Source organism: Rissa tridactyla, chromosome 1 (genome assembly GCF_028500815.1).
Source record: "Rissa tridactyla isolate bRisTri1 chromosome 1, bRisTri1.patW.cur.20221130, whole genome shotgun sequence".
Taxonomy (NCBI): domain Eukaryota; kingdom Metazoa; phylum Chordata; class Aves; order Charadriiformes; family Laridae; genus Rissa; species Rissa tridactyla.
This window is the reverse complement of record NC_071466.1, coordinates 32,094,371-32,113,472: the sequence shown is the minus strand read 5'-3', so window position 1 is coordinate 32,113,472 and position 19,102 is coordinate 32,094,371. Positions and strand designations below refer to the sequence as shown.

Below are 19,102 nucleotides of genomic sequence, written 5' to 3'. Positions count from 1 at the left end.
CTCAATCATCCAACACAATTAAATTTTTTATTGATATCCAATCAGAATTTCCCAAGATACAATTTGCAGCTGTTGTCTCTCATGTCAGCCCTGTGCACCTCCAAGAAAAGCCAGACTCCCTCCCCCATTAAGCTGTTGCAGATGGTGCTAAGACAGCCCCCACAGGCTTCTCTTCCAAACACTGAACAAACCCAGTTCTCAGCCTACACCTAGATGTTATTCTGACTAAGATACTTCCCTCCCTGAGCATCTTAGTGTCCCTCATTCCAGGATGTCAATGTCAGATTTTAAAAGTTAGTCATCTGACAGCAAAGTAGTTGCTTGTCCTCAAGAAAGGACTTTCACAGCTAAATGATTACCCAATTAGCTATTAAAAAAAAAACAACCCCAAAACAGTATTCTGCTGCTAAAAGCACTAAATGTTGTAGAAGGCTCTAAAAGTGTCACACTACCCTCTAATTAACACTTGCTCACTTACAAACACTGCAAATATGAGGCTGCTATTCTACTCAGTATTTTGGCCCACACCCAATCAATCACTGCATTAAGCTGAAAATAGTTTATTGGGTAAAAAAATATGATGAAAGTGAGGTTTTATACAGACAATCTACTTGGTAGCATGGATCCAGGTGTTCCCTTCAGTTACTGGCTACGTCTATTTGTTAGTAGTCCACAGAATTATCAGGTCATTCAACTTTCTTCCCCTAAGTCAGATACATTACAAAACCACTCAAATACCACTTTCCATACAAACGACTTCTGCAAGTGTTGTGAGAATGCGATATAAAAGAATATAAGGAGAAATCTGAGTACCTAATGGCCAGTGATATACAAGTTAATCTGTATAGTCAAGCGTGGTTTACCACATGGAAAAGTCCAAATTGTCCCCTTAAGCTTTAGGACAGACCTTTAGATATTAACCTTTTCCCTGAAAAGGGATTTTTTGTTGTCGTTGTTTGGTTTTTTTACTACTGCGTGGAACAGGCACTGAGATGGTCAGACCAACCCTATCTTTAATGACCTCTTCCATCTTTCTAAGGAATAAATTTCAAAGTGGCCAGTAAGTTAAAATAATTCAGTGCCTCAGTATTTGCTATAGATCTGAGTTTGCCAGATGTCTCAGCAGGTAATCTGATATATATTGAGATCTGGTGTTTTAAACTGCTCTACAGATTTACTTTGAAATACATTTCTTCAGCTCTTATCTTGGATTATAAGGACACAATCAATTTGATTATAATCACTTTAAGAGCCCAGTGTGAAAGAAGTACATATTTCACATACTCCCTAGTGGCCACATCCTTTGGGAAATCACGACGTTAATTTGGGTCTATACATAAAGAACTTATACCTAGACCAGTTAAAGGCATACATGCTTTACAGAAATCAATTTCCTCTGCTAATGATTTTGAAAAGCCATGAACTCCCTGGACAGAAATAGTGAACTGAGTCTACTAAACCGGCCAACAGTTGTACTACGTGCTTCTGTCATATGTGATAAGGAAAAAGTGCTATTCAGATTTTGTAGTACTATTGCATAAAATTACCTCAAAATAAAAGAAAAAACCATGCAAGATCAAGCTATTAACGAGCATACTTTTGAGGAGTCATTTATGCTCCTAATGTAAACAGTATTCTAGCACAACATTTAGTACACAGCATTGTAAACAGAGGTCAGATCTTACCTCTTCCTGTATCCCACTGGTAGTAGTTAATTTACTTCCATCAGTAACTGTTATAATTATTGCTGGCTCCAGAAAAAAGGGGTTTCGTCCCTACGGGAAAAAAAGCAATTTAATTTAAAATGCTGTAATAAATTCATAAGCTTCTGTTCAGTCATTAAATGGCCACTGATACCCACCAACAAAACGATGAGGCCTGAAGTACTATCTAGTACCTAAGTACTATGTGCTATGGATTTCAGTCTTTTTGCAGTTAGGCCATATAAAGCTAGACACGTAATATATCTATGTTCAACAAATGCATACAAAAACATGGCAAAAATGCTTAACATGGGACTTGAAGAAAAATGTGTACTGCAGTATTCCAACAAACTAGCAGCTGTTTAGAGGGGCAACTGTCTCTTTAAACCAGAGATACTTCCAATTCCCCCTATCCTAGGGTTGATTTTATGCATCATTCGGTAACTGTGACCAACTAAAGCATTTGCATAGTATCTTGTGATCATGTTCCCCGGGTTGAGAACAAATACTCGTATGTTTTAAGGAAAAATCTGACTTGAATAGTACCAGTTACATTTTGACCAAGGTGGTTCAACGATGCATGCAAGACTTCAGAAACAAATACTTGAAAAATAGATACACTTTCTATATGAATCATTTAAAATAGAAACACATACAAGGTAAGGCATTCTGTGATCCCACCAAGACATTCAACTAGTTTAGCTGTATCAAAAAAAAAAAAAAACAACTTGGGTTTGCTATTGGCACTTCTTTTTCCTCCTGCCAGTACGCTAAGAGCCTTCTGTCCCTCCTGAAAAAGGGGATACCAAAGTAATCCATGCACATGTCAACTCCAAGCCTGGCTGCACATTCCACTCTAAAGACCAACTGGATAAAAGCCACCACAAGCTTTGGTTTAGTGGGTCGTACTCTCCTCCTATTGCTAAGCTTAAGGCCTCATTTTTCTTCTTCAGAAAACAATAAAGAAAATAACAATAAAGAAAAATACAACTAGACCCACAGTCTAGTTCTGCTTATAAAGACAACCTCTCTCATGAATGCTTACAAATTACTCTTAAAAAGATGGAGAGAGAACTAATCGGTCTTAAGAAAAAGACCGCGTAAATCGATTTTTTAGAACCCATTTAATATAATTGTGTGCTTAGAACAGAAATATCACCTAACAATTTGAAATACATTTGGTGATGGGTGTCCAGTTTGAAGTGGCAACACCTCATTTACAGTGATCCATAATTTACTACATGCCACCAGAAAAATTAAAAAGTTACTTGCTCAATATTTTCTCAAACCTTAGTGAAAATCCTAAAATGTTCGTTTAAAACAGCATACCATTGCTACAGACAAAAAAATATGCAAAAATAAAATTAAATAGTGAAGATCAATCTCTCCCATGAAAGCAAAGCTAATCCAATTTGAACAATTACTCAAAAGAATTTAAGGACTCTCAAAATACACTCAATTTTAATTAAAATAATTTCCTAAGAATATTTAGCCTTATTTAATTCTGAAGAACAGTTATGGCATGTTATTCTCTGCCAACTAGTAGTTCACCACAACTGCAAAACCTCAGCTGGAAGCTAATTACATTGCACTGAAATAATATTGAAAGCAGGGTTTCTAACTAGAGGAAAAGGATATTATTCTCATGAATACTGAACATAAAAATACTTTAATCCTATTGCTAATAAATAATCATAAAAATCAATTGACAATTGATAAAAATAACAAGATTTTAGATTTACAATGTTATAAGCAATGCTCTTTAGGTCAATATTCTGGTTCCATTTGAAATATAAGCATTGAAAATTTAGTCTCTGGCATCCCCTATTATCCAGATATCCTTATTATCTTAAACAGTTTTTTGTACCTCAACTATAAGCTTTACCAATTTTACCCATCTAAAATTTAAACCTTAAATTTAAACACTTTGGGCTCAGAATTATTATGAAATTATAAGGAAGGAAACGAGAAATTCTAAGCTTGAGCCCCCCCCTCCCCCCCGAAAAAAGTCTGAGGGAGAAATGACTTCATCCTCAGTCTATCTTTCATAATTTCACAAGTGTTTTACCTGTATGACGGATGATTTCCAACATACTAGTCAAGACTCAACCAATATAGCAACATATTTACAAAAGCAAGAAACTCTTTTTAACAGAACAATAACAACATTCATTTGTAGCCAGAGCAACAACTGATTTGAGAACTTCAGACCCCAAAGACAAAGTAACTCGCACTTCCACATGTATTATCTACAGAATAACTGTGGAAACACTAGCAGTGCAATGTTGCAGAGTGCTTCACACCTGTTTAAGTAATAAAGGAAAGTTTCCCCTTGAAATCTCTTCTTCACTAGCTAGATGTGAAGATACAGTAACCTTGAGTTCATCAGCTCATCAATACAGCTGTAAATATTATGCTTTCCAGAAGGAATTTAAGAAACCAAGTCACAGAGTACACAATTCACCACTGAATTATTTAAGGAGAAGTTAACAGAGCTGAGTTCACTTAGTTGCACTTGGGTTCATAGCTCAATGCAATTTAGAAACATGAAACAAGTATCTACCTTCCACCTAAAGGAGCAGAAACATAATTACAATATATCAAGGAAGAATTTCAGATGAAATGTCTATTATGGAGGTTTACTGGTTTTAGCTAAAAATTTCCATGTCGTTGATTCTTAAAGAACACCACTGACTCTTCTGACTCTACTCCTTACCTTAGCTATATGAAGGCATGGAAAAACAGTATTGTCAGGTACCCCTTCTTAAAAAAAAAAAAAAAAAACACACACACAAAAAAAATCAACAACAAATTACTCTTATTTATAGAAGATCTCAAAACTCAGAGATGTTTTAGTAAATTTGGCAAAATGAAATTCCAGAAGACTTACACTTACCAGTTTTTAAAATAAACTTCAGCAGTTTTGTCAATTACCATTTCAGAACTCTATTTCAATCTAATCAATTTTTTTTTCTATTGCTCTTCCTTTAGAAATATACTATTTAAATACAACACTATGAATTTACACATCTTAGAAACACCATATTCTTCCAAAATATGTAGCAACAGCATAGTGGATGCATATGTGAATGCATATGAAATCAATTCAGCACAGCTCAATTATTTTAGTTATTTTAGTTACACAGTGAAACGGTGAGTGACAGAGCACACATTACCAGCTCTTTGGCAGCTTACAGGTATGCTGGAATGCACTGGAAATCAGCTCAGCATACCAAGGCGTAAATAATAAGCCTGTTTACAACTTACTCTGACACCTAACTAATCACCATGAGGTTTTCTTCATTTCAAAAGCAAAAATAATCCAGCAGCTAACTTTAGTATCATCTTACATTTCCACAAAGGAAAGTCAAAGATAGAACGCATGATACCCTGAGTTCTTAAAGTAAGTAGGGTAAAGATCAACTGGGCCTCAGTACCAACACCCTGGGAAACATAAAAGGCATCGCTCATAATTTAAGCTAGCATTATATGGGCCTATTCTAACAAACGTACATGCAAAGATACTTCTGTTCTCGTGTTATCTGTTTTCAGAGAGATTATAACCACTGATAATGGATAAACACTTTAGAGCCTAGAAACTCAACTGCTGTGGCAGTTCGAGTCCTAGTTTACCACTCAGGCTACACTAAATTGAAAAGTTATTTTCAAGTTTTATTTTAAACCCTTATTTTTAAATAGATTTGCTTATAAACATGTATTTTGGAAAACCTAAATAATATTACTTATTTTTCCAGCTGAAAATTCAGTGGCAACCAGCTCCCACAGAGACTTCAGCTAATTGCGTCATGTAGGCAAAGTGGCTCATTTGGTATCCTTTTCAGTCTAAATAGCTGCTAGTGTAATCTGACTGCAAATTCTTTTCAATAATATGCTTTTCCCTCTGAAGGTTTGTAGCCATGGTGAAAAAAGCACTAAGGAAGAAGGACCTAAGGTTTTAATGGCTGACCATTCTGTCCAACCACCAAGTATCATAACATGGTACGTACAAGAGGGTTTTTTCATCGGCCTGCAATCTGCATTTTCAAGGAGATATGCACCAAGGAGACAAAAAAACCCACATACCTCTTTTTGAAAGAAAGTTATTTAAAAATCAGCATCAATCTTGCAAGCTTGCTAAGTTAAAAAGGAACAAGGAAGAGATTCAAAGGCTTAAAACTAACTTATCTGTTACACAACATGCATTCTTTTGAACAATTTGACAGTTTCACGACTATTTGTTCCAAATCACAAAGCAGCTCAGCTACACTGGTTGCCATTTCTCCAGCCTCCAGCTGAAGCAGTTCTGTGCTCAAATACTAAACAAATAGAGAGCTGTGAGCACCAGTGAGCTCCGCGCTGCTCAAACGGGGTTGCAGTAAGAGGCACCCTCAGCCCACCTCAGCCTGCAGGATGTTCTGAGAGGGATCCCCAGATCCAGCCAGTAGTGTATCAAATTATCAAGACACATTAGTGTATGGTTAAGACTCTCAAAACGAAGAACTCACTTTCATAGGCAAGTAAGCTTTGCAACACGTTTCAGCATGACTGATTAATACATTAATGGATGATTATTTTTTTTTCTTCTTCGAAGTGCACAGGTAAAGCAATTCAAGAGCTATTGTGACCTTTAGATGTGCAAGTATACGCTACTACACATGCAATTGATTTAAGACTACTGTTATCTCAATGCACACATTTAAATATTAAATTTCAGAGTCAGAAGTCTTGAAAAAACTTGAGAAATAGCTGAGGTAAAAACATGACCAAAAAACGCCAAGTCAGAGACTAAAAACGACATGTTCAACAAGCAACTTCTATAAAAAGAAATAAGTATTTAGTAGTACAAAAGCTTCATGCCCAAGAAAGGCTAGAAGTTGAAAATAAATGTAAACTGAAATAAAGTGCGTATTTTTAACAGAGCACATTACTAATCACTGGGAAAAAAAAACACAACACATTTTCAGATCACAATCAAATGTCTAAAAGATACACTTTCATTTCAGTAAATCGCAACATTTAACAGAAGTTCTATTGCACATCCATCACACATTACATTGTCTCAGCAGAGCCTTTTTATTTTCAGAAGTATCAGCCCTCACTGCCAGTAAATACAAAAGCGCACTATCAGTTTTTTCAATTCAATCAGGTTTTTTAGAATTTAAAAGGTCAAGATGCTCATAAATGCTCATGAGAATCTGTGAGCAACTATTGTTCGAAAACAATAGTTTAAAATTAAATCTGAAGTCAAAATAACGGCAAAATTATTAGCTTTAATGCTATTTTTTTAAGCTGATGATAGCTTAAAAAAAATACCAAAACACCGAGCTTGAATTTCAACAAAGTAAAACAGATTGTCCAAATCCATCATAGGTTTCACTTACTTTTTATATCTTAGGAACTTCAGTTATGCTTTAGCAAAATCGTGAAATGTCTAAAACATTAATTCAACATTTATTAGAGGCTTTCCCCTTCACTGATCAAGGCAGAACACTAACAGTCAAGTACACAGAAGTATTTAACAGCTGCTCTATGCTCTGATACTCGGCAACACAAGAACTGTAGCATCTTGTGCAACTTCTTACTTGTCCCACTTGCATATTCAGCTGTTTTGACTATTTTCTATTATCCCTCCAGAACCAAGCAATGTAGTTGTGGAGACCTATAGAATCAATTGTATTTTATGCATTCACACAATTGTTTCCCAAGTCACACACACAGTTGAGTACACTGGCATCATAATGGTATTCCAGTGAATTCGTAATTGGCAATATAACTCTTCACAAAAACTACTTCTCCCTTAAGATTTTTTTCAAACATACGTAGACATGTGCAGTAATCATGCACATATATGTACACATTATAGTACTCAGGAATGAATGCGCTTTCTACTTCAACAGATTAGTAAATTCTTTCCTACTACTTGATAAGAAAAAAAATGTCTTTAGATGGAAGCTTTCCCAGATGAAGTTATGCTGTATATCACTTAATTAATATTTAGCACAAACACACTATTAAACTCTGTGACCTACCAGAACGCAAGCAAGAATACACTGAGGGAGAAAAGAGCAAGAAGGCCAGCCAGGTTCCACCAGAACATTCACTTTAATAAATCTGACTTCTCACAGGATATGCCACAAGAGCTCTATGATTCTGTGGCCAGACTGAGAAGTACAGCACCTCTGAACTGTATCACGGTGTTATCCGAGTGACTGAACCTGCATGATAAAAACAGCTTTGAAACTATATTTATTTGTTATGGCCGTTTTAGAATACAAACCGACCCCATGAATGGGAACCACTTAAGTGTCAGAGAGACTCCTGTGATTTCAGCCTAAATGAGTAAGAGCTGAAGAACATACTGGAATTCTGTATGGGATTACCGACAAGCCAGGCTTCATGCACAAAGAAAGCTGCTAACTCATCTCTGTTTTGCTGTCTGTAAGATTGTTACATATTCCCTTGATGCTGGTGATTATTCAATAGATAATGCAGTTTTGCAGTGGTAGCAATTCTGTCCTACTACTAGATGATCAGGTATTTGTAGAGCGGATATATTTCAAGATCGCTTTCAGAAGCCTCAGAAGTTCAATGAAAGCTACACTAACCAGTGTGAGTTTTACACAGGATGTGTTTTGAAGTCTGTTATGAAGTTCTCAAGAAATGAAAGCAATTTTAATATAAACCAGAAGTCTCCCTTGATGCCTGATTAATGGCAAAGACAGACGCCAGATCATTCACAGATCAGAATCTTACGAAACAACCTAATGAAACACTATTCTAGGAATTACACTACCACGAAGAAAAAATGCCCAGTGTTTTTTTGAAAGGGCTGCAGGACAGTGGGAGGATTCTTACTCTAGTCCACAAACATCTGCAGTACGGACACATACTCTCTATCATAAGACTGAAACCTTTTAGCTCTCCCTGCAGTATCCACGATGGAAGGACTTATGCTCTCCCTCCCCTGGCAGACAGGCATGCCAGGCAGCTGGAAATACAACCTCACCCACAAAGACAGGTTTCAGGAAGAACACAAGTAAATTAATCATCTGCTAAAGGTAATTTGAGAGAGCCCCTTACTAAACCCAAAAGAACAGAGCTCTGCATCTTAAGAGGAAAATGACTGCTATCAGAAATGCAGGTGATTTAGCAGGTTTTAGAAGCTTGAAGAGTAATCCTCCATAGTCCCAAGAACCATAAAGATCTAGTTCCTCTGTATATGAAACACTATACACATACAGGGTGGGTAAAAACACCAAATCTCTTCAAACGAGGGGTGAGAGCAAGAAACAGATTTGACAAATGCTGAAAGAGTCTTAACTGAGCCCATAACTATGTACTATGAAAACACCAATTCTCAACACCACCACTGACTCTCACAAATTGGGACTCACACAGTTTTTGTTGCAGTTTTACCCTCATAAAAGGGACTTTTATAAATTGATGTTTGGCCAAAATAGCACATGAGAGTACCTCACCTACATAAACTTGTCTTTTTACTTTGTAATTGGAAAACTAGCCGGCAGAGGGGGCACAAGTTAATAAAATCTATCCTTGTTTAGGTGATTGAGTAACAAGGAGATAAACGTGAGGCATGCTCCATTAGAATACTACCTTAAAATACATAAAACCAGGTAAATACTTCTTTTTTAAAACCGTGTATACCTTGAAAACCCTAAATGATTATGCAAGTACAAATAAGAAGTAACCAGTCGCTGAACCCTAATCTCTTGATCTAACTCTATGTTTAATCCAAGAGTTAGTTCATGGTTTCTGACACCAGGGACAGCACATACTATCATTCCACTTCTCCCTTTTTTGCTGACGATTGGACATCTTCTGGAAGGCTCAGCTACAAACATTCAACTGTATTACACACACACTCTCCCTTTTCTTTTGAAGCTAAAAAACAGCACTCACTCTCAAATTATTTTCTCTTTTGCAGAAGACCTTAAAAACAGAGCTTTAAGAAAGTTTACTAGAATTTATCAATGTCTGAACTCACACTTCCATTAACTCACCATCTTTTCCCCCAAGGAAATGGAAAATGCTCTTCAAGCAGTCATGACTTCTGCTACACTCATTCACACTCAAAGTCAGGATATCAATGGCAACAATTTTGCAGTAAGGATGGCTACCAAAAAAGAACTTTCCTCCATGAGGTAAGGAGATTCTGAAACCTAAATTCACCTATGTACAGCCGTCCTTCCCTGTAGACTACAGCAAGGTTATTATAAGCAAAGTAATTTTTCATGTCCTAGACAATTCTTTAGTTAACTACATTACAAATACCTAAGAGTTACTACAATGCCCAAGACATGCACTAATCACAGGTTCTTATTTGGAATGTCTATGGAGGATTACAAGGTCGTTACATGGCTTTTGCTTCATCCCTTACTGGCACTACAGATTAGTAGTAGATAAAATTATTTTTGCATACACAGTTAGGACATTGATTTGGTGACTGAACTTTTCTGTATTTCAGGTGACTGGAACAAATGAGTTGCAGGTTTAAACAAAACAAAAAACCCCAAAAACCAAAAAAAATTAAAAAAAGAAGCAATTAGCAAAAGGTTTTCAAAGCAGAACACCAGCACAACAGCAGACTTTTCCTAAAGCCGAGCCAGAAATTAAACTCCTCAACACACCAGTTACAGAATATAAGAATAAAGGAGCATTCTTGAAACAACCGCTATCTCCATAACATAGGCTACATAAGTTCCATTTAAGAAAAGAAAATGTAAGGTATTTAGGAAAATAAATGGGATGGAAAAAGTAATTTTCTCCTAAGCATTTAAAAAAAAATAAATATCTTCTAAACAAATAACTATCTATGGCTTCAATTAACTACTGGAGCTCCAAACATATGTGATCTTATACTTGTCCTGCCCAGTCTGAAAATCCTACCGCAAAAAAAAAAAAAAAAAAAATCAAAGATCAAGTCAGATATCACTTCTATAATTAAAAATACTAACAGAGACAAAACAGCTGAATTGCGCAAGACACACCAATCCCTTCGTGCAAAAAAAAAAAAAAAAAAAGAAAAAACACAAAAATATAATTAAGCACATCAGCTGCTTGCTTTGCCTGAGCTTGCAAGTTTGTGTTCTATAGGCAATGATTTCATTGCATATCCATTTTGAAACATGTAACATAAAAATTCTCTGTGCTTAGTATCATTTTTATAGACGTTCATATCTTTACACATTCTGGGTTTCCAAGTCTGGCACTGAATGTACTGCTTAAAGACTACTTAATTGCATAACTTCAATCATTTTGAAATTCTACTCAAAAAGTTTGTGCCAAAAACAAAACCAAAACTAACTGCAAGAAAACCAAAAGAGCAATCCAAAGCAGTCTGAAAAGGAGATTCAATGCAAGAAGTGACCATTTTGGTATACAAAAATCTCCATATTGAATAGTGCATGTGTGTGTCAAGGAAGCATTTTTTGACTATGTTCGTACTGAACAATAAAGGAATGATGAATACATGGTAGGATTTCCTACGACATCAAACTTAAAATCTCAAGATGTCTTCACGTGCCTCAATCACAGAGTTCCCAACACTACTAAGTCAGAGTTTCAAAAATGCCAATTTAGTATAAAGGTTTGTCCTGTCTCTTTCATCTAAGAACAAATTTAATTGAGTTCTAAATAACAGATTATATAAGTGGTAACTTCTTGATTAACTTCTAAGTGCTCCAATTTAGATAAGGTCCTTGGTAAGTTTCAAAAACAATTGAGTCCTCAAATCTTCCACAATTATGTGACATTCTCAAAAAAAAAAAACAAAACAAAAAAAACCCTAAACATAGAATGGACTTCATATACAGTGAATTACAGCAAATAACTAAACAGTGAAGAACAGCAATGAAATGAAGAACAAAAAGCCACTAACACTTGAAACATGTAAGCACTGATGTGACAGATACCCAATAATCCCAAAAAGGGAAGAACTTAAACTTTCCCTTACATTAAATAAACTGAAATATATAAGCAGCAAAGCAACTGTGATCAAAACTTGTACCTTATTTTTAAGGTAATGGAAACCTGTCACTTAAAAACATGCACCTTCTCAGCTACAGATTAGTAAATGAATCACTACTGAAATCATCTGAAATTGGGTAAATCAACTAACAAATCCTGTTGGTTTCTAAAGTTATTTGACTGAATATAGTAAATGCAAGCTGCTAAAAATAGGTTATATTTGAGCTTTTATAAACTTCAAAAAAAAAAAAAACCATCCATACCAAACATAACTTTAAAGTCAGCCCCAAAGAATCTGGGTTTAAAGATGATTTTGGTCCTATTTCCTAAAAACATTTCTGAATGCTTTATTCCAAAAATAACTGACCTTGTCAAATCCTGGATCAAGTCCCTAATTACTGCAGCCTTTCTGCTTCACAGCAATGACTTTACATAGCTGGTCCTGGCTCAGTCAGTGCAATTCACAGTACTAAGCCAGGCCTCTGTTCTCCATATACTGGAGAAGGGTAATGAATATCACAGTTGCCAGCACACTGCGTAGGGAAAACAGACAAAAAACCCTCAAAACAAAAAACAACACCATCACCACACAAAAAAAAAACCCAAAACCAAACACACCACCCAAGGTGAAAAAACGAAAAGAGAGTTCTATACAAAATTCTCCCGACCTTTTTGGGGGTCATCAATCCAGAATACTAACAACCTGACTGGAAGTAGCTTATTGACTCACAAACATAAGGCAATTCTTCTGAATAACCGCCTCAAGACTTCCCCACCACTCCCTCCTGGAGTTTATCACCACTACAGCAGGAACAACTCAGCTGTTTTAAAACAGATGCTGAACCACTACAGGTCACAGTCCAGCTTATTAAGGATCTGAATCAATCATTGATTTATTTTACTACATGAAGTCACACTCACAACTTGAAGCAAGTCTGGCACAACTGTGAGCACATGAGAGGCCATAAGTTCAGGAGCAGAGGAGGTAGCTAGGCTGGATATATCTTGTATACAGATGTATACAATCAAGTCAGCATTCTTGGATTCAAAGCCCTCGGGAGCTTGGGGGACATTGGTGAAAGAAAGAGATGGCCACTTTTCCCTCATATTCTGTATGCTGAACAGCAAAAAAGAGCATCAGGGTCCTAAATTGATTTCAATGACAAATATTCTGGATTTGTTCAATGTAGCTTTTTGGCTCAAGGAGACATTGACAAAATGCGCAGTGTATTCAGGTAATTTATCCTCAAACGTTACTATTAGATGACATCAGATTAACACCCTGCACTCCACAAGCAGTAGCAGTTACGTGTAGATAGGAAAAAAAACCAAAACCCTATAAATTAAAAGAAATGGGAGTGGCTACACTGAGCAAACATCAAATGTCATTATTCGGGTAGAAGTTTCCTCGCAAAGTCAATAAGAAGACATTAAGCATTATTTTCAATACACAAGTCTCCGAATTGCTGTCAAACCCCCAGAACTAGAGAGCTCATCTGCACCACAGTTCCTGCTAGACCAGTCTTCTAAAAGACCTCAGATGTTAGAGACAGAACTATGTTAGACATAATCAACACGTTTATCTGCTATTCTAGTTATCTACCAGTGCAGTGTTGCAAGATGCACATGTACCACCCGTACTAGAGTAACTAGAGTAGGATCAGATTTTAACAAATCCTCTTGTCCTCTCATACAACCAGAAATCTTATATATTCAGTATCCCAATCATAGTCATTCAAGATTCCTGACTAAGGTTCGTATCATATTTTGCAGCCAGCAACTTCTTACCTAAATTCAGCTGTAGGCACTAACCTAGTTCACCTACTAGAAAAAAATACCAGAGTGATTAAATACATCCCTTACATATTTTTTTTTTAAATAAAATATGCAGGCAATAATAAAGAACCTGAAATCCTATTTGCTGTCAATATTCAGAATTATAATAGTAAAAATACGCTGATACATGGAAAATACTTCACAAACATGTGATATCCTTCATAGACATCACAGAAATATACTACAGGATCATCAGAAATCTCCTATGGCTCACAGGCTAGCCCACTTAAAAAAAAAGTGATAAAGATCTTTTAATACATATGAAAGATTTATCCTAAATACACATCTAACCATGATCTCCCATCTGCAGTGTTAATTTTTCTTTAAATGAGACTGGTCTACACTTTGGACAATTAAAATTAGCACCATGGTTACACAATGCAAAGTGGGCATTTGATAAGAGTTCTGTATTAGCTAGATACTAACACTCACAAATTATATGAAATTCCAATCTGTTGCATAAACAACAAGTGAAAACAACTTGAAACAAGGGACAGGCAATATGATGCTAAAAATCACAACACGAAGTGGAAACATTAACACGCTCTTTAAGTGGGAGATGCAGAAATGGGAATATTCTATGAACTAAAAGACTCACTGCGTTGTTAAAGGTACAGAATGTGCTACAAGAAAAAAGCAACAGCAAGCAAGACTCTCAAGCAACACAATCAGTTTCAACTGAGCCTCAGTTGAATTAAAACTCAGACATATACAGAAGTAACAGTTGCTCCCTTCAGGCTTCAGAGGTACAGACTGTCTACAACAGAAATACAAGACTGAATGTAACTATTCAGTCAGAAAAGTAAAAAAAAGCTTAAAGAGAATAAACATAACCATGGAGACACTGGGGGGAAAAAAATAAATAATTGTGCTTCACACCATAACCAAACTCCTGGCTCTCCATCTATATGTATTTGCCTTGCCTCCCTAACAATTGGCTGTGATGAAGTGCAAGCACATTTCAAAAAAGCAAGAATACTTCAACCGTGGAACACGTGCCTTTAAGCACCCAAATAAGAAAGCTAGTATATCCAAGGAGTCTATAACGACCTGAGGCAAATGAACTATTCCAGATAGAAAGTCAAGCCAAGAGACAAAATTTTGGTACACCTAACAGGCCTTAGACTCTCTCTGATTACTTTTTAGTGAATCCAAGAATATCAGCCAGAGACAGACATTTGTATCACCTGCTTAAGTTTTGGCAGCACGAATGCGCTCACCCGACCCTTAAAAATCAAAGCCACAATGAACATGTTATGGCACTGCCCCTTCCAAATCAAATTTATTGAAATACTGAGCACTTAAAGATTCAAAGCAGTCAAAGTATATTTGATATTCAGAACACAAGGAAGTATCTCACTTCTTTCTGCTAGTGAAACAGATTGATGAGATCATTTTCATCTGAAAAAAATAAAGTAAGCCTGTTTTAACTTTTGAATTCTTCTTTAAAAATATACTGGATTAGAACTAGACAAGTGCTTTTAAGAACACTTAAATCTGATGTGGTTATTATTATTGAGACTTTCATTGAACTTTGTTACTCCGGGAAGGCTGAAAGACATGTAGTTCCACCTCACAACACAAAAAGACACTTGCAACAATGCCTGCCATAATTCTCATTAAAGGATACTATAAAACAAAACTAAAAATTACAAACATTTCAAGAGCAGACAAGATGGCATATTTAAAGGTTACAGCCTAAAAAGTACAAATTAGAAGCAATATGCTTAATTTCATCGTGTAGGAGGTGAGAAAGACTGACTTTCACCAGCACTTCACATATAGATCTTTGACATAACAGGCTTATAGGTTTATGTCAAAACCACTTCTATTCCACAGAAAACAGGAGCTTGTGAGAAATCCTTTCTTATCTGTATTTCTGCCATTACCACGCTTAAGCTTGCTGTGTTGTTTTCTACTGTCTGAAATTCTCCTATTTGGTTTTGTTGGGGGCGGGGGGGCGGGAGAATGCGGGAGTTGCTCTAGAAGTGTAAACTTCTGCCTCTAGCAACATAAGAAGCAAACTGCCTGTGCCACCATGCCAGCATGACAAAGCAGGAAATGCTAACCCAAACTTTGGTTCCAAATTTGGATGCACACTCAACACAGGCCATTCCAGTGCAGTGTTTATAACCCCAGAATGACAAGACAAAAGTCATGCTTGAAGGAGTTTGACTTTTGAAAGCAAGGAAATGCAGTAACAAAGCTCCAAAAACCAACTGGAAAATAAAACTGCTCAACAATTTAAAGAAAACAGTACATGTAACTGCAAAAGCATAATGTTTGCAATGTTAGGGGACAATATGTGTGATCGTTGTCGATTTTTTTAAGCTCAGCAGCTCTTAGACACAGGTAAGCGCATAAGCAAGGAGTCAGTCTACAATGTGTCACTTAAAATAAAGCTGTCATGCCTATAAGCACAATTAGACTTGATCTCCTACGTATGCTATTTACATGTATTTGGAATACTACTGTATTTAAGTCATTATGGCAAAACACACTGTTCTCTACAGACCAAGAAGTTTTACTGTGTGAAATTATCACTGTAGCTACAAATGGAGAGAACTGTAAAGTAGTAGTTAACCTAAGATTAGATTCTTTGATGGTCATACATGGTATGAATAAAACCCTTGGAGAAAAACCGTGGTGTTTAAAAACAACGCCATTATATGCAGGACACCTTCCACCTTTCAGGTCAGAAATAAGTCTATTCTTAATCAGTTGAATTCCAGTTGGATTTTAGTTTGCTTCAATATTCCTTAGTTATACTTTTGTACATATGTGAAATGCACTGCAGGGAAAAAAAAAAAAACTTTCAACAAGACCGCACACAGCCTGGTAAATCATTCAAAACAGTGTTTCTTGTACGAGTCTAAGTCCAGAGGGCACCCTGTTCATCTCTGTGAATGAAAAAAACCTATCCCAAGTCCACTTGGATTACAGAAACATTATAGTTGATTTTTCTGTTTCAAAACAACTAAGTTAGTATGTGCTTTAGTTACATCAAATTTGTTTAAAAGTCAAAAACTCCTCTAAGCCAGTTTTACCATATCAATAATAATTATGATTCTGAAGTCTGCATAAGATACTCCAGTGAGATAAAAAGCTTATGTTATTGAAAAGTGCTGTTTCTAGCCACAATATTAAAATGAAATTTCGCCCTGAAAAAATTTGGAAAAATACCGTGATACATCAACTCAACCACTTTGAAATCCACTCAGATAAGTACATTTTATCCTCTCAAACCTCATTCTATGCAATACTGCTGAAAAAAATAGTAAGAGACCTTTGTTAGGCAATTAACAATAGGCGAGGTGAAACAGACAGGGTATCAGAGAATCAGAGCTTTATCTACTTCAAATATCCATCAGATTCAAGTTTTGGTAGTGCTGTGTTGGTCCTTTGCACTTGAGTATCAAAATACCATTGGTACGTATTTTACCTACCTTAGATTTCAGAGCTCAGTCTTAGAAACTTCACTACAAACTGCAAATAACTGAAGTACATAGATGGTTCAATTCAACCATTTGTTTATAATTTTGCTGTATTATAAAAATAGATACATTATTCATGTTTTCTGTTTCCACAGAAAGAGAAACATATCTATTAGTATTTAACCCTTTCATCAACTATAAGAAGCTGCACATTTGCCTCACTCAAAACTACTCAGTTAAATTGTGACTACACACGCACTGCTGAACAAGCCACAGCTGTAAGATTTAGGAGTGTATTCCAAGAGGACAGGAAGCCTGCTAGTAAAGGGCTTGGTATTTCAGACTACCTGAGACAATGGAGAAGCTGAACTGGGGAAAATATGACGAAGAGAAGTCAATTAGCTAAGTGCAAACTGGGCTAATGAAGTACGATGTTTTGTGTGATATGACAGTTAGCCCTTAGTGAACTTAATGTGTTTAAACTGCTTTCTTCCTGAAGACATCCAAATCCTGTATTTTTTCCTAAGCTCTCTATAAAAATGCAGAAGGTGAAGAGGACCACTATTTTTAGTGAACGCTAGAAGATGACAAACCTATTTGAATGTTCATTCTTCTGCTATCATAATCAGCACACAGCATACTACATGGGAAAAAAAACACTGCAACTATTATTGGACTCAAACAATATAATACAGAATTTATCAATCTGGAAGTGCACTAAAAATTAAAGGAACAGTTACCTTAAAATATGTGTACTTTCCAAAATCCTTCATTGTTGACAAACACCTTCACCAAAATGTGCATCTAACTACTCCAGGTAAGACAAAGGGTGTATATAGCCATATCTTAGCATTAATATCAGAAACAGCTTATGAAAAAAATCTTCAAGGTTCTTGATAATCTAAATGTGTTGACAGTGTCCCTTTAAGATTTGAATATGAGATACTGTGATCAGGTAATACAGCTGTATGGTTGGTAACTCAATCTTCATGAGCAACTGCGTCAGTACTTATTTACTGAAAAAGTAATATCATAAATACTCATGTTAAAAATCCTAACATTAATGTTGCAAGAAAATATGAAGCAGGAGATTTTCCTCCATTTCAGAATGACCGTTCAGCCATCACTCTTGTTCAGGAAGTCAGCTGATGGAGAACTCTGGTCTACTTTGAAAGAAATCAAGTAGAGTGAGTCACGCTGCCATTTAAACAAACAGTTCATACTCAGCAGGGGGACAAGACATCATGCCATTGGATGACATAACCAGATGACCCCAACGGTCTTGTCATTTGCACGTATAATAAAAATCTGTTTTACAACTCATACATATGAAATAAGTGGATTTAGCAAATACCTTAGAAGCTTGTCAATACACCAAAACACAAGTGTGTTAGTCAAAAGATGTTAAGCCAGAGAAATTTTCTAGAGCAAAGCTCAATAAAAGTTTAGATTTATTACTTCATGTAATACCACACCTAAGATCATCTAAATGGTGCATTTTTGTAAAATTATCTTCTCGCTCCACTCTAAGATAATCACTCTTCAAACATCTATCTGCTATACTTTAGGTCACTACTTAAATATTTTGTGGTCTTAATATCTGTAACTGCTTTTAAAAAAGTGCATCGGCATTTCATATTCTGAGTGAAAACTATTTCAAATGCAACTGAGCATTCTGATCACTTTTATTGTCCTGAACTTGTAAGTTTCACATACCACATGCATTTAAATACCCATTTATCTTGAGCAAATTTTAGGTAATAGACATGAACAGGAAGCTGACAGGATAACATGACATGGCTCAAAGGCCAATGTGAAGTTGAGGAAAGTTAACTGCCCTGAATCTCATCCTGCGAGCACCGAAGGACCAGCTAAGCGCTCGATAATTTGATCTGATTTATGAAAAAAACACTACTTTGATTAGTATAACCAAAATGGGAACCTGTGACTTCAGCAGCAGATGACCCAGCACTTGCAATATATTCATCTATTTTTGCAGACACTAAACAGAGTTAGAATTTCTAGGTAGTCACCTGACTGCACATGTGAACACCTCTTGAACAGCCAGCTCCACATGTGGAACAGAGCAAAACACATGTGTAAGCAAGGGTGGATTCAAGCCCCCATAGAGACTTGTAACCA

General features: G+C 36.1%; 1 protein-coding gene across 3 annotated transcripts in view; it reads right to left on the bottom strand.

Annotated features, from left to right (window-relative positions):
• The window catches only part of INTS6 (integrator complex subunit 6), a 46,867-nt gene that overhangs the window by 24,529 nt on the left and 3,236 nt on the right, over nt 1-19,102 (bottom strand). For all 3 annotated transcript variants that reach the window (XM_054213291.1, XM_054213300.1, XM_054213281.1), the window contains exon 4: nt 1,686-1,775. In XM_054213291.1, the coding sequence (XP_054069266.1) occupies nt 1,686-1,775 (90 nt within the window). The remainder of the gene's footprint in view (nt 1-1,685; nt 1,776-19,102) is intronic.